Source organism: Oncorhynchus tshawytscha, unplaced genomic scaffold (assembly GCF_018296145.1).
Source record: "Oncorhynchus tshawytscha isolate Ot180627B unplaced genomic scaffold, Otsh_v2.0 Un_scaffold_2906_pilon_pilon, whole genome shotgun sequence".
Classification (NCBI taxonomy): domain Eukaryota; kingdom Metazoa; phylum Chordata; class Actinopteri; order Salmoniformes; family Salmonidae; genus Oncorhynchus; species Oncorhynchus tshawytscha.
The window spans coordinates 137501-152500 of NW_024609776.1; the positions used below are offsets into that span (position 1 = coordinate 137501).

At 41.1% G+C, this 15000-nt stretch overlaps 1 protein-coding gene across 1 annotated transcript in view; it reads left to right on the plus strand.

Annotated features, from left to right (window-relative positions):
• The window catches only part of LOC112241713 (E3 ubiquitin-protein ligase HECW2), a 73151-nt gene that overhangs the window by 33356 nt on the left and 24795 nt on the right, over window positions 1-15000 (plus strand). The window contains exons 3-11 of the mRNA XM_042317914.1: window positions 696-803; window positions 2244-2338; window positions 4633-4708; window positions 5132-5301; window positions 5592-5734; window positions 5923-6020; window positions 6582-6774; window positions 12146-12565; window positions 13573-13748. Of these exons, the coding sequence (XP_042173848.1) occupies window positions 696-803; window positions 2244-2338; window positions 4633-4708; window positions 5132-5301; window positions 5592-5734; window positions 5923-6020; window positions 6582-6774; window positions 12146-12565; window positions 13573-13748 (1479 nt within the window). The remainder of the gene's footprint in view (window positions 1-695; window positions 804-2243; window positions 2339-4632; window positions 4709-5131; window positions 5302-5591; window positions 5735-5922; window positions 6021-6581; window positions 6775-12145; window positions 12566-13572; window positions 13749-15000) is intronic.

Below are 15000 nucleotides of genomic sequence, written 5' to 3' on the forward strand. Positions count from 1 at the left end.
ATCAGCTACTGTTACACTCGGTTACAGCATCAGCTACTGCTACACTCGGTTACAGCATCAGCTACTGCTACAGCAGTACATTAAGGCCTGCCAGGTGTGTCATGGTGTGTGTCAGTCCTCTGACCGTCTACATCAGTACTGTTAGGGCCTGTTTCAGCTTGGTTTCTGCCTGTCATTAGTACTGTTGGGCTCCTGAGTGGCACTGCATCTCAGTGCAAGAGGCATCACTACAGTCCCGGGTTCGAATCAAGGTTGTATCACATCCGGCTGTGATTGGGAGTCCCATAGGGCGGTGCACAATAGGCCCAGCGTCCTCTGGGTTTGGCTGGGGTAGTCCGTCATTCTAAATATGAATTGTTTCTTAACCGACTTGCCTAGTTGCTAAATAAAGGTCAAATAAAAAATTAAAAAACATTTATAAATACCACCTGTCAGTCGTGTTACGTCTGATTCAGTAAAACGGTGTTGATGAGACGTGTCCTGCCAACGTGTGGGGCTGTCAGTTGTGTTATGGCCTAAGTCAGCACGGTTAAAGCCTATATCAGTGATGTGACTGTGTGTCCCCTCCTCCCCACGGTTAAAGCCTATATCCTGCCACGTGTCCTGCCAACGTGTGGGGCTGTCAGTTGTGTTATGGCCTAAGTCAGCACGGTTAAAGCCTATATCAGTGATGTGACTGTGTGTCCCCTCCCCAGACGAGACGTGTCCTGCCAACGTGTGGGACTCTAAGAACCGTGGGGTGAACGGGACCCAGAGAGGACAGATCGTCTGGAGGCTGGAGCCTGGACCTTACTTCATGGAGCGTGAGTATAGTGTGTGTGTGTGTTAATGTTTATGAAGGACTGTGTGTGTGTTCAGGATGATTAGAACAATATAAGTATTCTTTGTGTGTGTGTTCAGGATGATTAGAACAATAGAACTCTTCTGTGTGTGTGTGTTCAGGATGATTAGAACAATATAACTCTTCTGTGTGTGTGTTCAGGATGATTAGAACAATAGAACTCTTCTGTGTGTGTGTTCAGGATGATTAGAACAATAGAACTCTTCTGTGTGTGTGTTCAGGATGATTAGAACAATAGAACTCTTCTGTGTGTGTGTTCAGGATGATTAGAACAATATAACTCTTCTGTGTGTGTGTTCAGGATGATTAGAACAATAGAACTCTTCTGTGTGTGTGTTCAGGATGATTAGAACAATAGAACTCTTCTGTGTGTGTGTTCAGGATGATTAGAACAATAGAACTCTTCTGTGTGTGTGTTCAGGATGATTAGAACAATAGAACTCTTCTGTGTGTGTTCAGGATGATTAGAACAATAGAACTCTTCTGTGTGTGTGTTCAGGATGATTAGAACAATAGAACTCTTCTGTGTGTGTGTTCAGGATGATTAGAACAATAGAACTCTTCTGTGTGTGTGTGTTCAGGATGATTAGAACAATAGAACTCTTCTGTGTGTGTGTGTTCAGGATGATTAGAACAATAGAACTCTTCTGTGTGTGTGTTCAGGATGATTAGAACAATAGAACTCTTCTGTGTGTGTGTGTTCAGGATGATTAGAACAATAGAACTCTTCTGTGTGTGTGTTCAGGATGATTAGAACAATAGAACTCTTCTGTGTGTGTGTGTTCAGGATGATTAGAACAATAGAACTCTTCTGTGTGTGTGTGTTCAGGATGATTAGAACAATAGAACTCTTCTGTGTGTGTGTTCAGGATGATTAGAACAATAGAACTCTTCTGTGTGTGTGTTCAGGATGATTAGAACAATAGAACTCTTCTGTGTGTGTGTTCAGGATGATTAGAACAATAGAACTCTTCTGTGTGTGTGTGTTCAGGATGATTAGAACAATAGAACTCTTCTGTGTGTGAGTTCAGGATGATTAGAACAGTAGAACTCTTCTGTGTGTGTGTTCAGGATGATTAGAACAATAGAACTCTTCTGTGTGTGTGTTCAGGATGATTAGAACAGTAGAACTCTTCTGTGTGTGTGTTCAGGATGATTAGAACAGTAGAACTCTTCTGTGTGTGTGTTCAGGATGATTAGAACAATAGAACTCTTCTGTGTGTGTGTGTTCAGGATGATTAGAACAATAGAACTCTTCTGTGTGTGTGTGTTCAGGATGATTAGAACAATAGAACTCTTCTGTGTGTGTGTTCAGGATGATTAGAACAATAGAACTCTTCTGTGTGTGTGTTCAGGATGATTAGAACAATAGAACTCTTCTGTGTGTGTGTTCCTTCCTCAGCTGAGACTAAGATCTGCTTTAAGTACTATCATGGAGTGAGTGGAGGCCTGAGAGCAACAACCCCCTGCATCACCGTCAACAACCCAGGACTTCCTGTGAGTTCTGTGTGTCTGTCTGTTTATGTTTATGAAGGAGTGCTTATGGACCAAGTAACTGTATGCCAGATGGTGTAGCTGCATCTTAGGCAAGCTTATCTGGTTGTTTAGAGATAGGTGTGTGCGTGTGCGTGTGCGTGTGTGTGTGTGTGTGTGTGTGTGTGTGTGTGTGTGCGCGTGTGTGTGTTAGATATCAGCTGAACGTGTCAGTTGGACTATATTAGATATTAATCTGAATATGTCACTTGGACTATATTATATCTATCTCCTCCTCCATCTCTTTTTCTCTCTCCCTCCCTCCCCCTCCCTCTCTCCACTCATCTATCCCTCCCCCTCTCTCTCGCTCTCTCTAACCCCCTCCCAATTCAATGTAAGGGGCTTTATTGGCATGGGAAACGTATGCTTACATTGCCAAAGCAAGTTAAATAGATAATAAACAAAAGTGAATTAACAAAGGAATAGACATTTCAAATGTCATATTATGTCTATATACAGTGTTGTAATGATGTGCAAATAGTACAGAAGGGAAAATAAATAAACATAAATATAGGTTGTATTTACAATGGTGTTTTCTCTCTCTCTCTCCACCCCCCTCCATCTCTCTCCACTCCTCCCTCCCCCTTCCTCCTCTCTTTCTCCTCTACCCCCCCCCCTCTCCCTCCCCCCCTCCCTCCCTCCCTCCCTCCCTCCCCCTCCCTCCCCCTCTCCCTCCCTCCAAACCTCCCCCTCTCCCTCCCTCCAAACCTCCCCCTCTCCCTCCCTCCAAACCTCCCCCTCTCCTTCTCCTTCCCTCCCTCCATCCCTATCACTTCCTGAGTTCACTAATACCAGCTGGCACAAATTAATTTGATATGAAATTCAGAGCGTTAATCTTCCAATCGGAGGGAGCGTCTGGCAGGCAGCCATGTTGGTTTTATGACAGGATCTGACAGATTACCAGACGTCCAGTCCACTTGATCTCTCTCTCTCTGACCCTCCTATATACAGTATCACTCTCCAAAATATCTCAGTGTTACACTGTGCTGTGCTGCTCTGTGTGGAACTGGATATTGATATATCTCAGTGTTGAACTGGATATTGATATATCTCAGTGTTACACTGTGCTGTACTGCTCTGTGTTGAACTGGATATTGATATATCTCAGTGTTGAACTGGATATTGATATATCTCAGTGTTACACTGTGCTGTACTGCTCTGTGTTGAACTGGATATTGATATATCTCAGTGTTGAACTGGATATTGATATATCTCAGTGTTACACTGTGCTGTACTGCTCTGTGTTGAACTGGATATTGATATATCTCAGTGTTAAACTGGATATTGATATATCTCAGTGTTACACTGTGCTGTGCTGCCCCGTGTTGAACTGAATATTGATATATCTCAGTGTTGAACTGAATATTGATATATCTCAGTGTTAAACTGGATATTGATATATCTCAGTGTTACACTGTGCTGTGCTGCTTTGTGTTGAACTGGATATTGATATATCTCAGTGTTGAACTGGATATTGATATATCTCAGTGTTACAAATTGATATATCTCAGTGTTGAACTGGATATTGATATATCTCGGTGTTGAACTGGATATTGATATATCTCGGTGTTAAACTGGATATTGATATATCTCAGTGTTACACTGTGCTGTGCTGCTTTGTGTTGAACTGGATATTGATATATCTCAGTGTTGAACTGGATATTGATATATCTCAGTGTTAAACTGGATATTGATATATCTCGGTGTTGAACTGGATATTGATATATCTCAGTGTTGAACTGAATATTGATATATCTAGTGTTGAACTGATATTGATATATCTCAGTGTTAAACTGATATTGATATATCTCAGTGTTGAACTGAATATTGATATATCTCAGTGTTAAACTGGATATTGATATATCTCAGTGTTACACTGTGCTGTGCTGCTTTGTGTTGAACTGGATATTGATATATCTCAGTGTTGAACTGGATATTGATATATCTCAGTGTTGAACTGAATATTGATATATCTCGCTTTGTGTTAAACTGGATATTGATATATCTCAGTGTTGAACTGGATATTGATATATCTCGGTGTTGAACTGAATATTGATATATCTCGGTGTTAAACTGGATATTGATATATCTCAGTGTTACACTGTGCTGTACTGCGCTGTGTTGATGGTATATTTTCCAGTCTTGTTGGCCCTCAACCATAAGTCTCATGTCTGTGGTATTATACTGTCCTATACTAACATCTCTCAATGGTTGAGTTCCCGTCACAGCTCATCTCCCATTGGTTGTTTCCTTGCCAGGTTAGAGCCGAGGGTCAAGCTGAGGGCCAATCAGTGACAGAGAACTGTCGGAAACTCGTCAGCTTCACTTTATCAGGTCAGTTATTGTTGATTGGTAGCTTGTCTCAATCTACACTGGTCTGGTGTGATCTGCACTGCCTCCCTGTGGTTGAGATGTGTTACTGCACTTGACCTCCTGTCAGTCACTTCAGGACCAGAGTTGTCTACCGACACCTGGTGTACAGCCACTCCTGGACCAGAGTTGTCTACCGACCCCTGGTATACAGCCACTCCTACCGACACCTGGTATACATTATGAAGTAGAGATTTCTCTGAGTCTCTCTGTAGAGACCCTAATGTGTTTAAAATAAATGTATTATTTAATTATTCTATGTGTGTGTGCATGGTATAACTCCACAGCTCTAATATGTGTATCTGTGTAGATACTCATGAGCTTTATATATTTCCAGTATATTTCCAGTATATTTCATGGATACATGGTATGTGTCTTTCTCTATAGATATCTGTGCATTGGGTCTGAAGAAGGGGATGTTCTTTAACCCTGACCCCTACCTGAAGATGTCCATCCACCCTGGGAAGAGGAGTGGCTTCCCCACCTTCACACACCACGGACAGGAGCGCCGCTCCGCCATCATATCTAACACCACCAACCCTGTCTGGCCTGGGGAGGTGATATACACACACACACATCCAGGCACAAACGCTAGAGCGCAAACACACACACACACACATACACACACACACATCCAGGCACAAACGCTAGAGAGCAAACACAACACACACACACACACACACACACATCCAGGCACAAACGCTAGAGCGCAAACACACATTTTCACACACACACACACACACACACACACACACACACACACACACACACACACACACACACACACACACACACACACACACACACTGTAAAATAATGCTTTCCAATCTCTCTCTCTCTCTGTCAGAAGTACACGTTTGTGGCTCTGATGACGGATGTCTTGGAGATCGAGGTGAAGGATAAGTTTTCTAAAAGCCGACCAATCATCAAGCGCTTCCTGGGTCAACTGACCATCCCAGTGCAGAGGCTGCTAGAGAGACCTAATGCAGAGTGAGTCAACTGGAAACCACACCACACACTCACACAGAGATACATTTCTTACCGGCTTCCGCACTGTCCTCAGTAACTAGACATTATTTCATCAATAGTAACCATTGTAACGTTTAAAGAACCATGTATTGGTCATGTTGACCTACAGCTGAGTCTGAATGGTTTGTAATGTGTGTTTATATCCACAGGGACCAGCCGCTAAGCTATACCCTGTGTCGTCGTCTGCCCACGGACCATGTGAGCGGCCAGCTGCAGTTCAGAGTGGACATGACCTCTGGACATGATGGTAAGGACATGACCTCTGGACATGACTGTAAGGACATGACCTCTGGACATGACCTCTGGACATGACTGTAAGGACATGACCTCTGGACATGCCCTCTGGACATGACGGTAAGGACATGACCTCTGGACATGACCTCTGGACATGACCTCTGGACATGACCTCTGGACATGACCTCTGGACATGATGGTAAGGACATGGGGCATGGCAGAAGGACATACTAAAGTAATAACATCTGAGAGAGAGAGAGGCTTTGTGTTGATCCGCTTACGTTGACTGATTTTATATATTTGGATTAAAGCGTCTGCTAAATTACATATTATATTCATGACTTTTGAATGTCACACACCCATCAACTAAATGCTGTGTGTGAGTTTTAAAGGTAACCCTGTTTTCCCCTTCCCTCCCCTCCCCTCCCCTCCCCTCCCCTCCCCCCCCTCCCCCCCCCCTCCCCTCCCCTCCCCCCCCTCCCCCCTCCCCTCCCCCTCCCTTCCCTTCCCTTCCCTTCCCTTCCCTTCCCCCTTCCCCTCCCTCCCTTCCCTTCCCTGCCTCCCTCCCTGACAGAGGGCTCTCCTGATGCCATGGGTTCCATCTTGGGTTTGTCAGTGAACGGGGACCCTGGAAGCCCCTCTGACGATGAAGACCCCCACCCTTCCTCCAGGGCCCGGGGCCCTCTCCCACAGGTTCCTACTCCTCCCTGCTCAACGGAGAGGTCCACAGGGATGGAGACGATGTCTGGAGTGACGCCCGGGGGGCGGTAGGCGAGCTAGACGTCCTGGGTAAAAGTCCTAAAGCTGTGTTGTCTTTAAGATTGTCTGTATGTCTGATGGACCTGTCATACTGTTAGTATGTTTCATGTAACTGTCATACTGTTAGTATGTTTCATGTAACTGTCATACTGTTAGTATGTTTCATGTAACTGTCATACTGTTAGTATGTTTCATGTAACTGTCATACTGTTAGTATGTTTCATGTAACTGTCATACTGTTAGTATGTTTCATGTAACTGTCATACTGTTAGTATGTTTCATGTAACTGTTAGTATGTTTCATGTAACTGTCATACTGTTAGTATTTTTCATGTAACTGTCATACCGTTAGTGTGTTTCATGTAACTGTCATACTGTTAGTATGTTTCATGTAACTGTTAGTATGTTTCATGTAACTGTCATACTGTTAGTATGTTTCATGTAACTGTTATACTGTTAGTATTTTTCATGTAACTGTCATACTGTTAGTATGTTTCATGTAACTGTTAGTATGTTTCATGTAACTGTCATACTGTTAGTATGTTTCATGTAACTGTTAGTATGTTTCATGTAACTGTCATACTGTTAGTATGTTTCATGTAACTGTCATACTGTTAGTATGTTTCATGTAACTGTCATACTGTTAATATGTTTCACTGTTAGTACTGTTATGTACTGTTTCATGTAGTATGTTTCATACTGTTAGTATGTTTCATGTAACTGTCATACTGTTAGTATGTTTCATGTAACTGTCATACTGTTAGTATGTTTCATGTAACTGTCATACTGTTAGTATGTTTCATGTAACTGTCATACTGTTAGTATGTTTCATGTAACTGTCATACTGTTAGTATGTTTCATGTAACTGTCATACTGTTAGTATGTTTCATGTAACTGTTAGTATGTTTCATGTCATACTGTTAGTATGTTTCATGTAACTGTCATACTGTTAGTATGTTTCATGTAACTGTCATACTGTTAGTATGTTTCATGTAACTGTCATACTGTTAGTATGTTTCATGTAACTGTTAGTATGTTTCATGTAACTGTCATACTGTTAGTATGTTTCATGTAACTGTCATACTGTTAGTATGTTTCATGTAACTGTTAGTATGTTTCATGTAACTGTCATACTGTTAGTATGTTTCATGTAACCTTTAGTATGTTTCATGTAACTGTCATACTGTTAGTATGTTTCATGTAACTGTCATACTGTTAGTATGTTTCATGTAACTGTCATACTGTTAGTATGTTTCATGTAACTGTTATACTGTTAGTATGTTTCATGTAACTGTTAGTATGTTTCATGTAACTGTCATACTGTTAGTATGTTTCATGTAACTGTCATACTGTTAGTATGTTTCATGTAACTGTCATACTGTTAGTATGTTTCATGTAACTGTCATACTGTTAGTATGTTTCATGTAACTGTCATACTGTTAGTATGTTTCATGTAACTGTCATACTGTTAGTATGTTTCATGTAACTGTCATACTGTTAGTATGTTTCATGTAACTGTTATACTGTTAGTATGTTTCATGTAACTGTCATACTGTTAGTATGTTTCATGTAACTGTTATACTGTTAGTATGTTTCATGTAACTGTCATACTGTTAGTATGTTTCATGTAACTGTTATACTGTTAGTATGTTTCATGTAACTGTCATACTGTTAGTATGTTTCATGTAACTGTTATACTGTTAGTATGTTTCATGTAACTGTCATACTGTTAGTATGTTTCATGTAACTGTCATACTGTTAGTATGTTTCATGTAACTGTCATACTGTTTATGTTTCATGTAACTGTCATGTTAACTGTCATACTGTTAGTATGTTTCATGTAACTGTCATACTGTTAGTATGTTTCATGTAACTGTCATACTGTTAGTATGTTTCATGTAACTGTTAGTATGTTTCATGTAACTGTCATACTGTTAGTATGTTTCATGTAACTGTCATACTGTTAGTATGTTTCATGTAACTGTTAGTATGTTTCATGTAACTGTCATACTGTTAGTATGTTTCATGTAACTGTCATACTGTTAGTATGTTTCATGTAACTGTTAGTATGTTTCATGTAACTGTCATACTGTTAGTATGTTTCATGTAACTGTCATACTGTTAGTATGTTTCATGTAACTGTTAGTATGTTTCATGTAACTGTTATACTGTTAGTATGTTTCATGTAACTGTTAGTATGTTTCATGTAACTGTCATACTGTTAGTATGTTTCATGTAACTGTCATACTGTTAGTATGTTTCATGTAACTGTCATACTGTTAGTATGTTTCATGTAACTGTCATACTGTTAGTATGTTTCATGTAACTGTCATACTGTTAGTATGTTTCATGTAACTGTCATACTGTTAGTATGTCTGATGTAACTGTCATACTGTTAGTATGTTTCATGTAACTGTCATACTGTTAGTATGTTTCATGTAACTGTCATACTGTTAGTATGTTTCATGTAACTGTCATACTGTTAGTATGTTTCATGTAACTGTATGTTTCATGTATACTGTTAGTATGTTTCATGTAACTGTCAACTGTTAGTATGTTTCATGTAACTGTCATACTGTTAGTATGTTTCATGTAACTGTCATACTGTTAGTATGTTTCATGTAACTGTCATTCTGTTAGTATGTCATACTGTTAGTTTTTTCATGTAACTGTCATACTGTTAGTATGTTTCATGTAACTGTCATACTGTTAGTATGTTTCATGTAACTGTCATACTGTTAGTATGTTTCATGTAACTGTCATACTGTTAGTATGTTTCATGTAACTGTCATACTGTTAGTATGTTTCATGTAACTGTCATACTGTTAGTATGTTTCATGTAACTGTCATACTGTTAGTATGTTTCATATAACTGTCATACTGTTAGTATGTTTCATGTAACTGTCATACTGTTAGTATTTTTCATGTAACTGTCATACCGTTAGTGTGTTTCATGTAACTGTCATACTGTTAGTATGTTTCATGTAACTGTTAGTATGTTTCATGTAACTGTCATACTGTTAGTATGTTTCATGTAACTGTTATACTGTTAGTATTTTTCATGTAACTGTCATACTGTTAGTATGTTTCATGTAACTGTCATACTAGTATGTTTCATGTAACTGTTAGTATGTTTCATGTAACTGTCATACTGTTAGTATGTTTCATGTAACTGTCATACTGTTAATATGTTTCATATAACTGTCATACTGTTAGTATGTTTCATGTAACTGTCATACTGTTAGTATTTTTCATGTAACTGTCATACCGTTAGTGTGTTTCATGTAACTGTCATACTGTTAGTATGTCTGATGTAACTGTCATACTGTTAGTATGTTTCATGTAACTGTTATACTGTTAGTATTTTTCATGTAACTGTCATACTGTTAGTATGTTTCATGTAACTGTTAGTATGTTTCATGTAACTGTCATACTGTTAGTATGTTTCATGTAACTGTTAGTATGTTTCATGTAACTGTCATACTGTTAGTATGTTTCATGTAACTGTCATACTGTTAGTATGTTTCATGTAACTGTCATACTGTTAGTATGTTTCATGTAACTGTCATACTGTTAGTATGTTTCATGTAACTGTCATACTGTTAGTATGTTTCATGTAACTGTCATACTGTTAGTATGTTTCATGTAACTGTCATACTGTTAGTATGTTTCATGTAACTGTCATACTGTTAGTATGTTTCATGTAACTGTCATACTGTTAGTATGTTTCATCATACTGTTAGTGTAACTGTTAGTATGTTTCATGTAACTGTTAGTATGTTTCATGTAACTGTCATACTGTTAGTATGTTTCATGTAACTGTTAGTATGTTTCATGTAACTGTCATACTGTTAGTATGTTTCATGTAACTGTTAGTATGTTTCATGTAACTGTCATACTGTTAGTATGTTTCATGTAACTGTCATACTGTTAGTATGTTTCATGTAACTGTCATACTGTTAGTATGTTTCATGTAACTGTCATACTGTTAGTATGTTTCATGTAACTGTCATACTGTTAGTATGTTTCATGTAACTGTCATACTGTTAGTATGTTTCATGTAACTGTCATACTGTTAGTATGTTTCATGTAACTGTCATACTATTAGTATGTTTCATGTAACTGTCATACTGTTAGTATGTTTCATGTAACTGTCATACTGTTAGTATGTTTCATGTAACTGTCATACTGTTAGTATGTTTCATGTAACTGTCATACTGTTAGTATGTTTCATGTAACTGTCATACTGTTAGTATGTTTCATGTAACTGTAATACTGTTAGTATGTTTCATGTAACTGTCATACTGTTAGTATGTTTCATGTAACTGTCATACTGTTAGTATGTTTCATGTAACTGTCATACTGTTAGTATGTTTCATGTAACTGTCATACTGTTAGTATGTTTCATGTAACTGTCATACTGTTAGTATGTTTCATGTAACTGTCATACTGTTAGTATGTTTCATGTAACTGTCATACTGTTAGTATGTTTCATGTAACTGTCATACTGTTAGTATGTTTCATGTAACTGTCATACTGTTAGTATGTTTCATGTAACTGTCATACTGTTAGTATGTTTCATGTAACTGTCATACCGTTAGTATGTTTCATGTAACTGTCATACTGTTAGTATGTTTCATGTAACTGTCATACTGTTAGTATGTTTCATGTAACTGTCATACTGTTAGTATGTTTCATGTAACTGTCATACTGTTAGTATGTTTCATGTAACTGTCATACTGTTAGTATGTTTCATGTAACTGTCATACTGTTAGTATGTTTCATGTAACTGTCATACTGTTAGTATGTTTCATGTAACTGTCATACTGTTAGTATGTTTCATGTAACTGTCATACTGTTAGTATGTTTGATGTAACTGCCATACTGTTAGTATGTTTCATGTAACTGTCATACTGTTAGTATGTTTCATGTAACTGTCATACTATTAGTATGTTTCATGTAACTGTCATACTATTAGTATGTTTCATGTAACTGTCATACTGTTAGTATGTTTCTTGTAACATGTAATTGTTGGTGTTTTTTAATGTAACATGCTTTCTGTACGCAAAGTACATTTCTGTGAACAACAGACAATAAAAGTATATCTAATCTAATCTAACTAGGATTGGCAATCCCGGGCGGCCACAGCCATCGACAGGTGTCCCTCAACGACTACTTGGATGCCATCGAAGCTCCTAAGGGCCCAGGAGAGCGGCCCCTGGGCGCAACGTCACCCAAGCTGAGGTCCAGTTTCCCGACGAACACACGACTCAGCGCCATGCTGCATATAGACTCTGATGAAGACGAGGAGGCAGGGCCGTCCAGGGACCATCCACCACATGACAGGAAACCCTTGCTGCCACTGGCCAATGGTGTTCAGGCTGGGGTTGGGAAGGGAGCTGCCTCTTCAGAACAGGGCCTGGGGAAACAAGAGAAAGAGGGGACAGAGGCAAACAGGGGAGAGGTTGAGGGAGCACAGGGGACAAAAGCTGGGACAGGGGTTGGGGATGGAGCTGGAGCTGGAGATGGAGCTGGATCTGGGGATGGGGCTGGATCTGGGGATGGAGCTGCAGATGGGGCTGGATCTGGGGATGGAGCTGGAGATGGGGCTGGATCTGGGGATGGAGCTGGTGCTGGATCTGGGGATGGAGCTGGAGATGGGGCTGGATCTGGGGATGGATCTGGGGATGGAGCTGGAGATGGGGATGGAGCTGGAGATGGGGCTGGATCTGGGGATGGATCCATGGCTGGGGTTGGAGTTGCAGTTGAAGCGAGGACTGGAGCTGGATCCATGGCTGTGGTTGGCTCTCTAACTATTGCCAGACCTGGGGTTGGAGCTGAGGCCAGACCTGTATCTGTGGTTGGTCCTGGGTCTGGAGCTGGGGCTCCTCTATCTCCAATACCTGAGACGAGTACTGCAGTGCAGAAGGTGTCAGAGGACGCTGTGGCAGCCAGGACTGAGACCAGTCGGCAACCAACAATCTCAGGGGCCACAGCAGCCCAGGAGCCCCTCAGGAACTCACTGCCTGCTGTTCTGAAGACATCCACTACTCAGGTGAGTGGTGCTGTCAGACCAGGGTCTGGCCACGCCCACCTCCTAACAGAACGCTCTACCACATGTATTTTACTGTACCAGGGTCTGGCCACGCCCACCTCCTAACAGAACGCTCTACCACATGTATTTTACTGTACCAGGGTCTGGCCACGCCCACCTCCTAACAGAACGCTCTACCACATGTATTTTACTGTACCAGGGCCTGGCCACGCCCACCTCCTAACAGAACGCTCTACCACATGTATTTTACTGTACCAGGGTCTGGCCACGCCCACCTCCTAACAGAACGCTCTACCACATGTATTTTACTGTACCAGGGCCTGGCCACGCCCACCTCCTAACAGAACACTCTACCACATCTATTTTACTGTACATTTCAACTTTAGGTTCATCTAAATGTGTTCATATCTTAGTGATGAAGGATAAATGTGTTCATATCTTAGTGATGAAGGATAAATGTGTTCATATCTTAGTGATGAAGGCTACATGCCAAAGTTTATCAATAAAGAATACTCTGCTCTATTTTCAGAAGAGACGGAAGGAAGAGGAAATGGCGCTCTACCCATGTATTTTAAGGCTGAGGAGGAACTGTACCAGGGCTGGCCAGTCATCCAGTGAAGGCCAGCAAGTGCCACTTGCAGCCTGGCCACGCCCACCCTAACAGAATGACCAGTATTTTAGCAGGGTTGCTGACCAGGGGGCAGGGGGGCCTCTGGCTCATGATGTCACAGGAGCCCACCTCCTAACAGAAGGTATTTTACCGCCAGCGCAGCAGCCAATGAGGAAGAAGAGAGTGGGGAGATCTGGCAGAGGAGGTCCATGCAGGCGTCTGGAGGCGTGTCTCAGGAAGAGGGGGCGCGGTCTTCTGAGGCGAGCGGGCCAATCGACTCTTCTCAGAGTGTCTCTGAGGAGGGCAGCGAGGCAGGAGGTGAGAGACAGGACACAGCAACCCAGTATCACACAAATTGCTTATTGGAAATTCATGACAGGCACAAAGTAAAAGTACACATGTCTGTGCAGTACACGATTTTGTATACAGTGCATTTCAATCCCAGATAAAAACAGTCAATTACTTAAGCAAGAAACGATAGCAGGGAGGTTGGTTGGGGAGGATGGGGGGGGGTATAACATAATGTACACACATTGTGTGTCAGACACACAAAATGCGTTGTGAAAAGTCTGTGACTTTTCCGTGTGCCTGTCACAAATTATAAAGAAGTCATTTGTGTCTATTTCACAGCAAGCTGTGACAGTGAGTTGACCCTACCCGGTTAGGTCTGTCTTTGGCTCCCATGACCCAAGCTCAAAAACATCTGTTTTAAAGTCAATGACGGCGCTAGCTTAACATAGTTGACCTACCCGGTTAGGTCTGTCTTTGGCTCCCATGACCCAAGCTCAAAACATTGTTTTAAGGTCTGTAACTTTGGTCTGTCTTTCCCATGACCCAAGCTCAAAAACATCTGTTTTAAAGTCAATGACGGCGCTAGCTTAACATAGTTGACCCTACCCGGTTAGGTCTGTCTTTGGCTCCCATGACCCAAGCTCAAAAACATCTGTTTTAAAGTCAATGACGGCGCTAGCTTAACATAGTTGACCCTACCCGGTTAGGTCTGTCTTTGGCTCCCATGACCCAAGCTCAAAAACATCTGTTTTAAAGTCAATGACGGCGCTAGCTTAACATAGTTGACCCTACCCGGTTAGGTCTGTCTTTGGCTCCCATGACCCAAGCTCAAAAACATCTGTTTTAAAGTCAATGACGGCGCTAGCTTAACATAGTTGACCCTACCCGGTTAGGTCTGTCTTTGGCTCCCATGACCCAAGCTCAAAAACATCTGTTTTAAAGTCAATGACGGCGCTAGCTTAACATAGTTGACCCTACCCGGTTAGGTCTGTCTTTGGCTCCCATGACCCAAGCTCAAAAACATCTGTTTTAAAGTCAATGACGGCGCTAGCTTAACATAGTTGACCCTTAGGTCTGTCTTTGGCTCCCATGACCCAAGCTCAAAAACATCTGTTTTAAAGTCAATGACGGCGCTAGCTTAACATAGTTGACCCTACCCGGTTAGGTCTGTCTTTGGCTCCCATGACCCAAGCTCAAAAACATCTGTTTTAAAGTCAATGACGGCGCTAGCTTAACATAGTTGAACCTGCCACAGGTTTGTGTCTTCAGAGGCATGTTG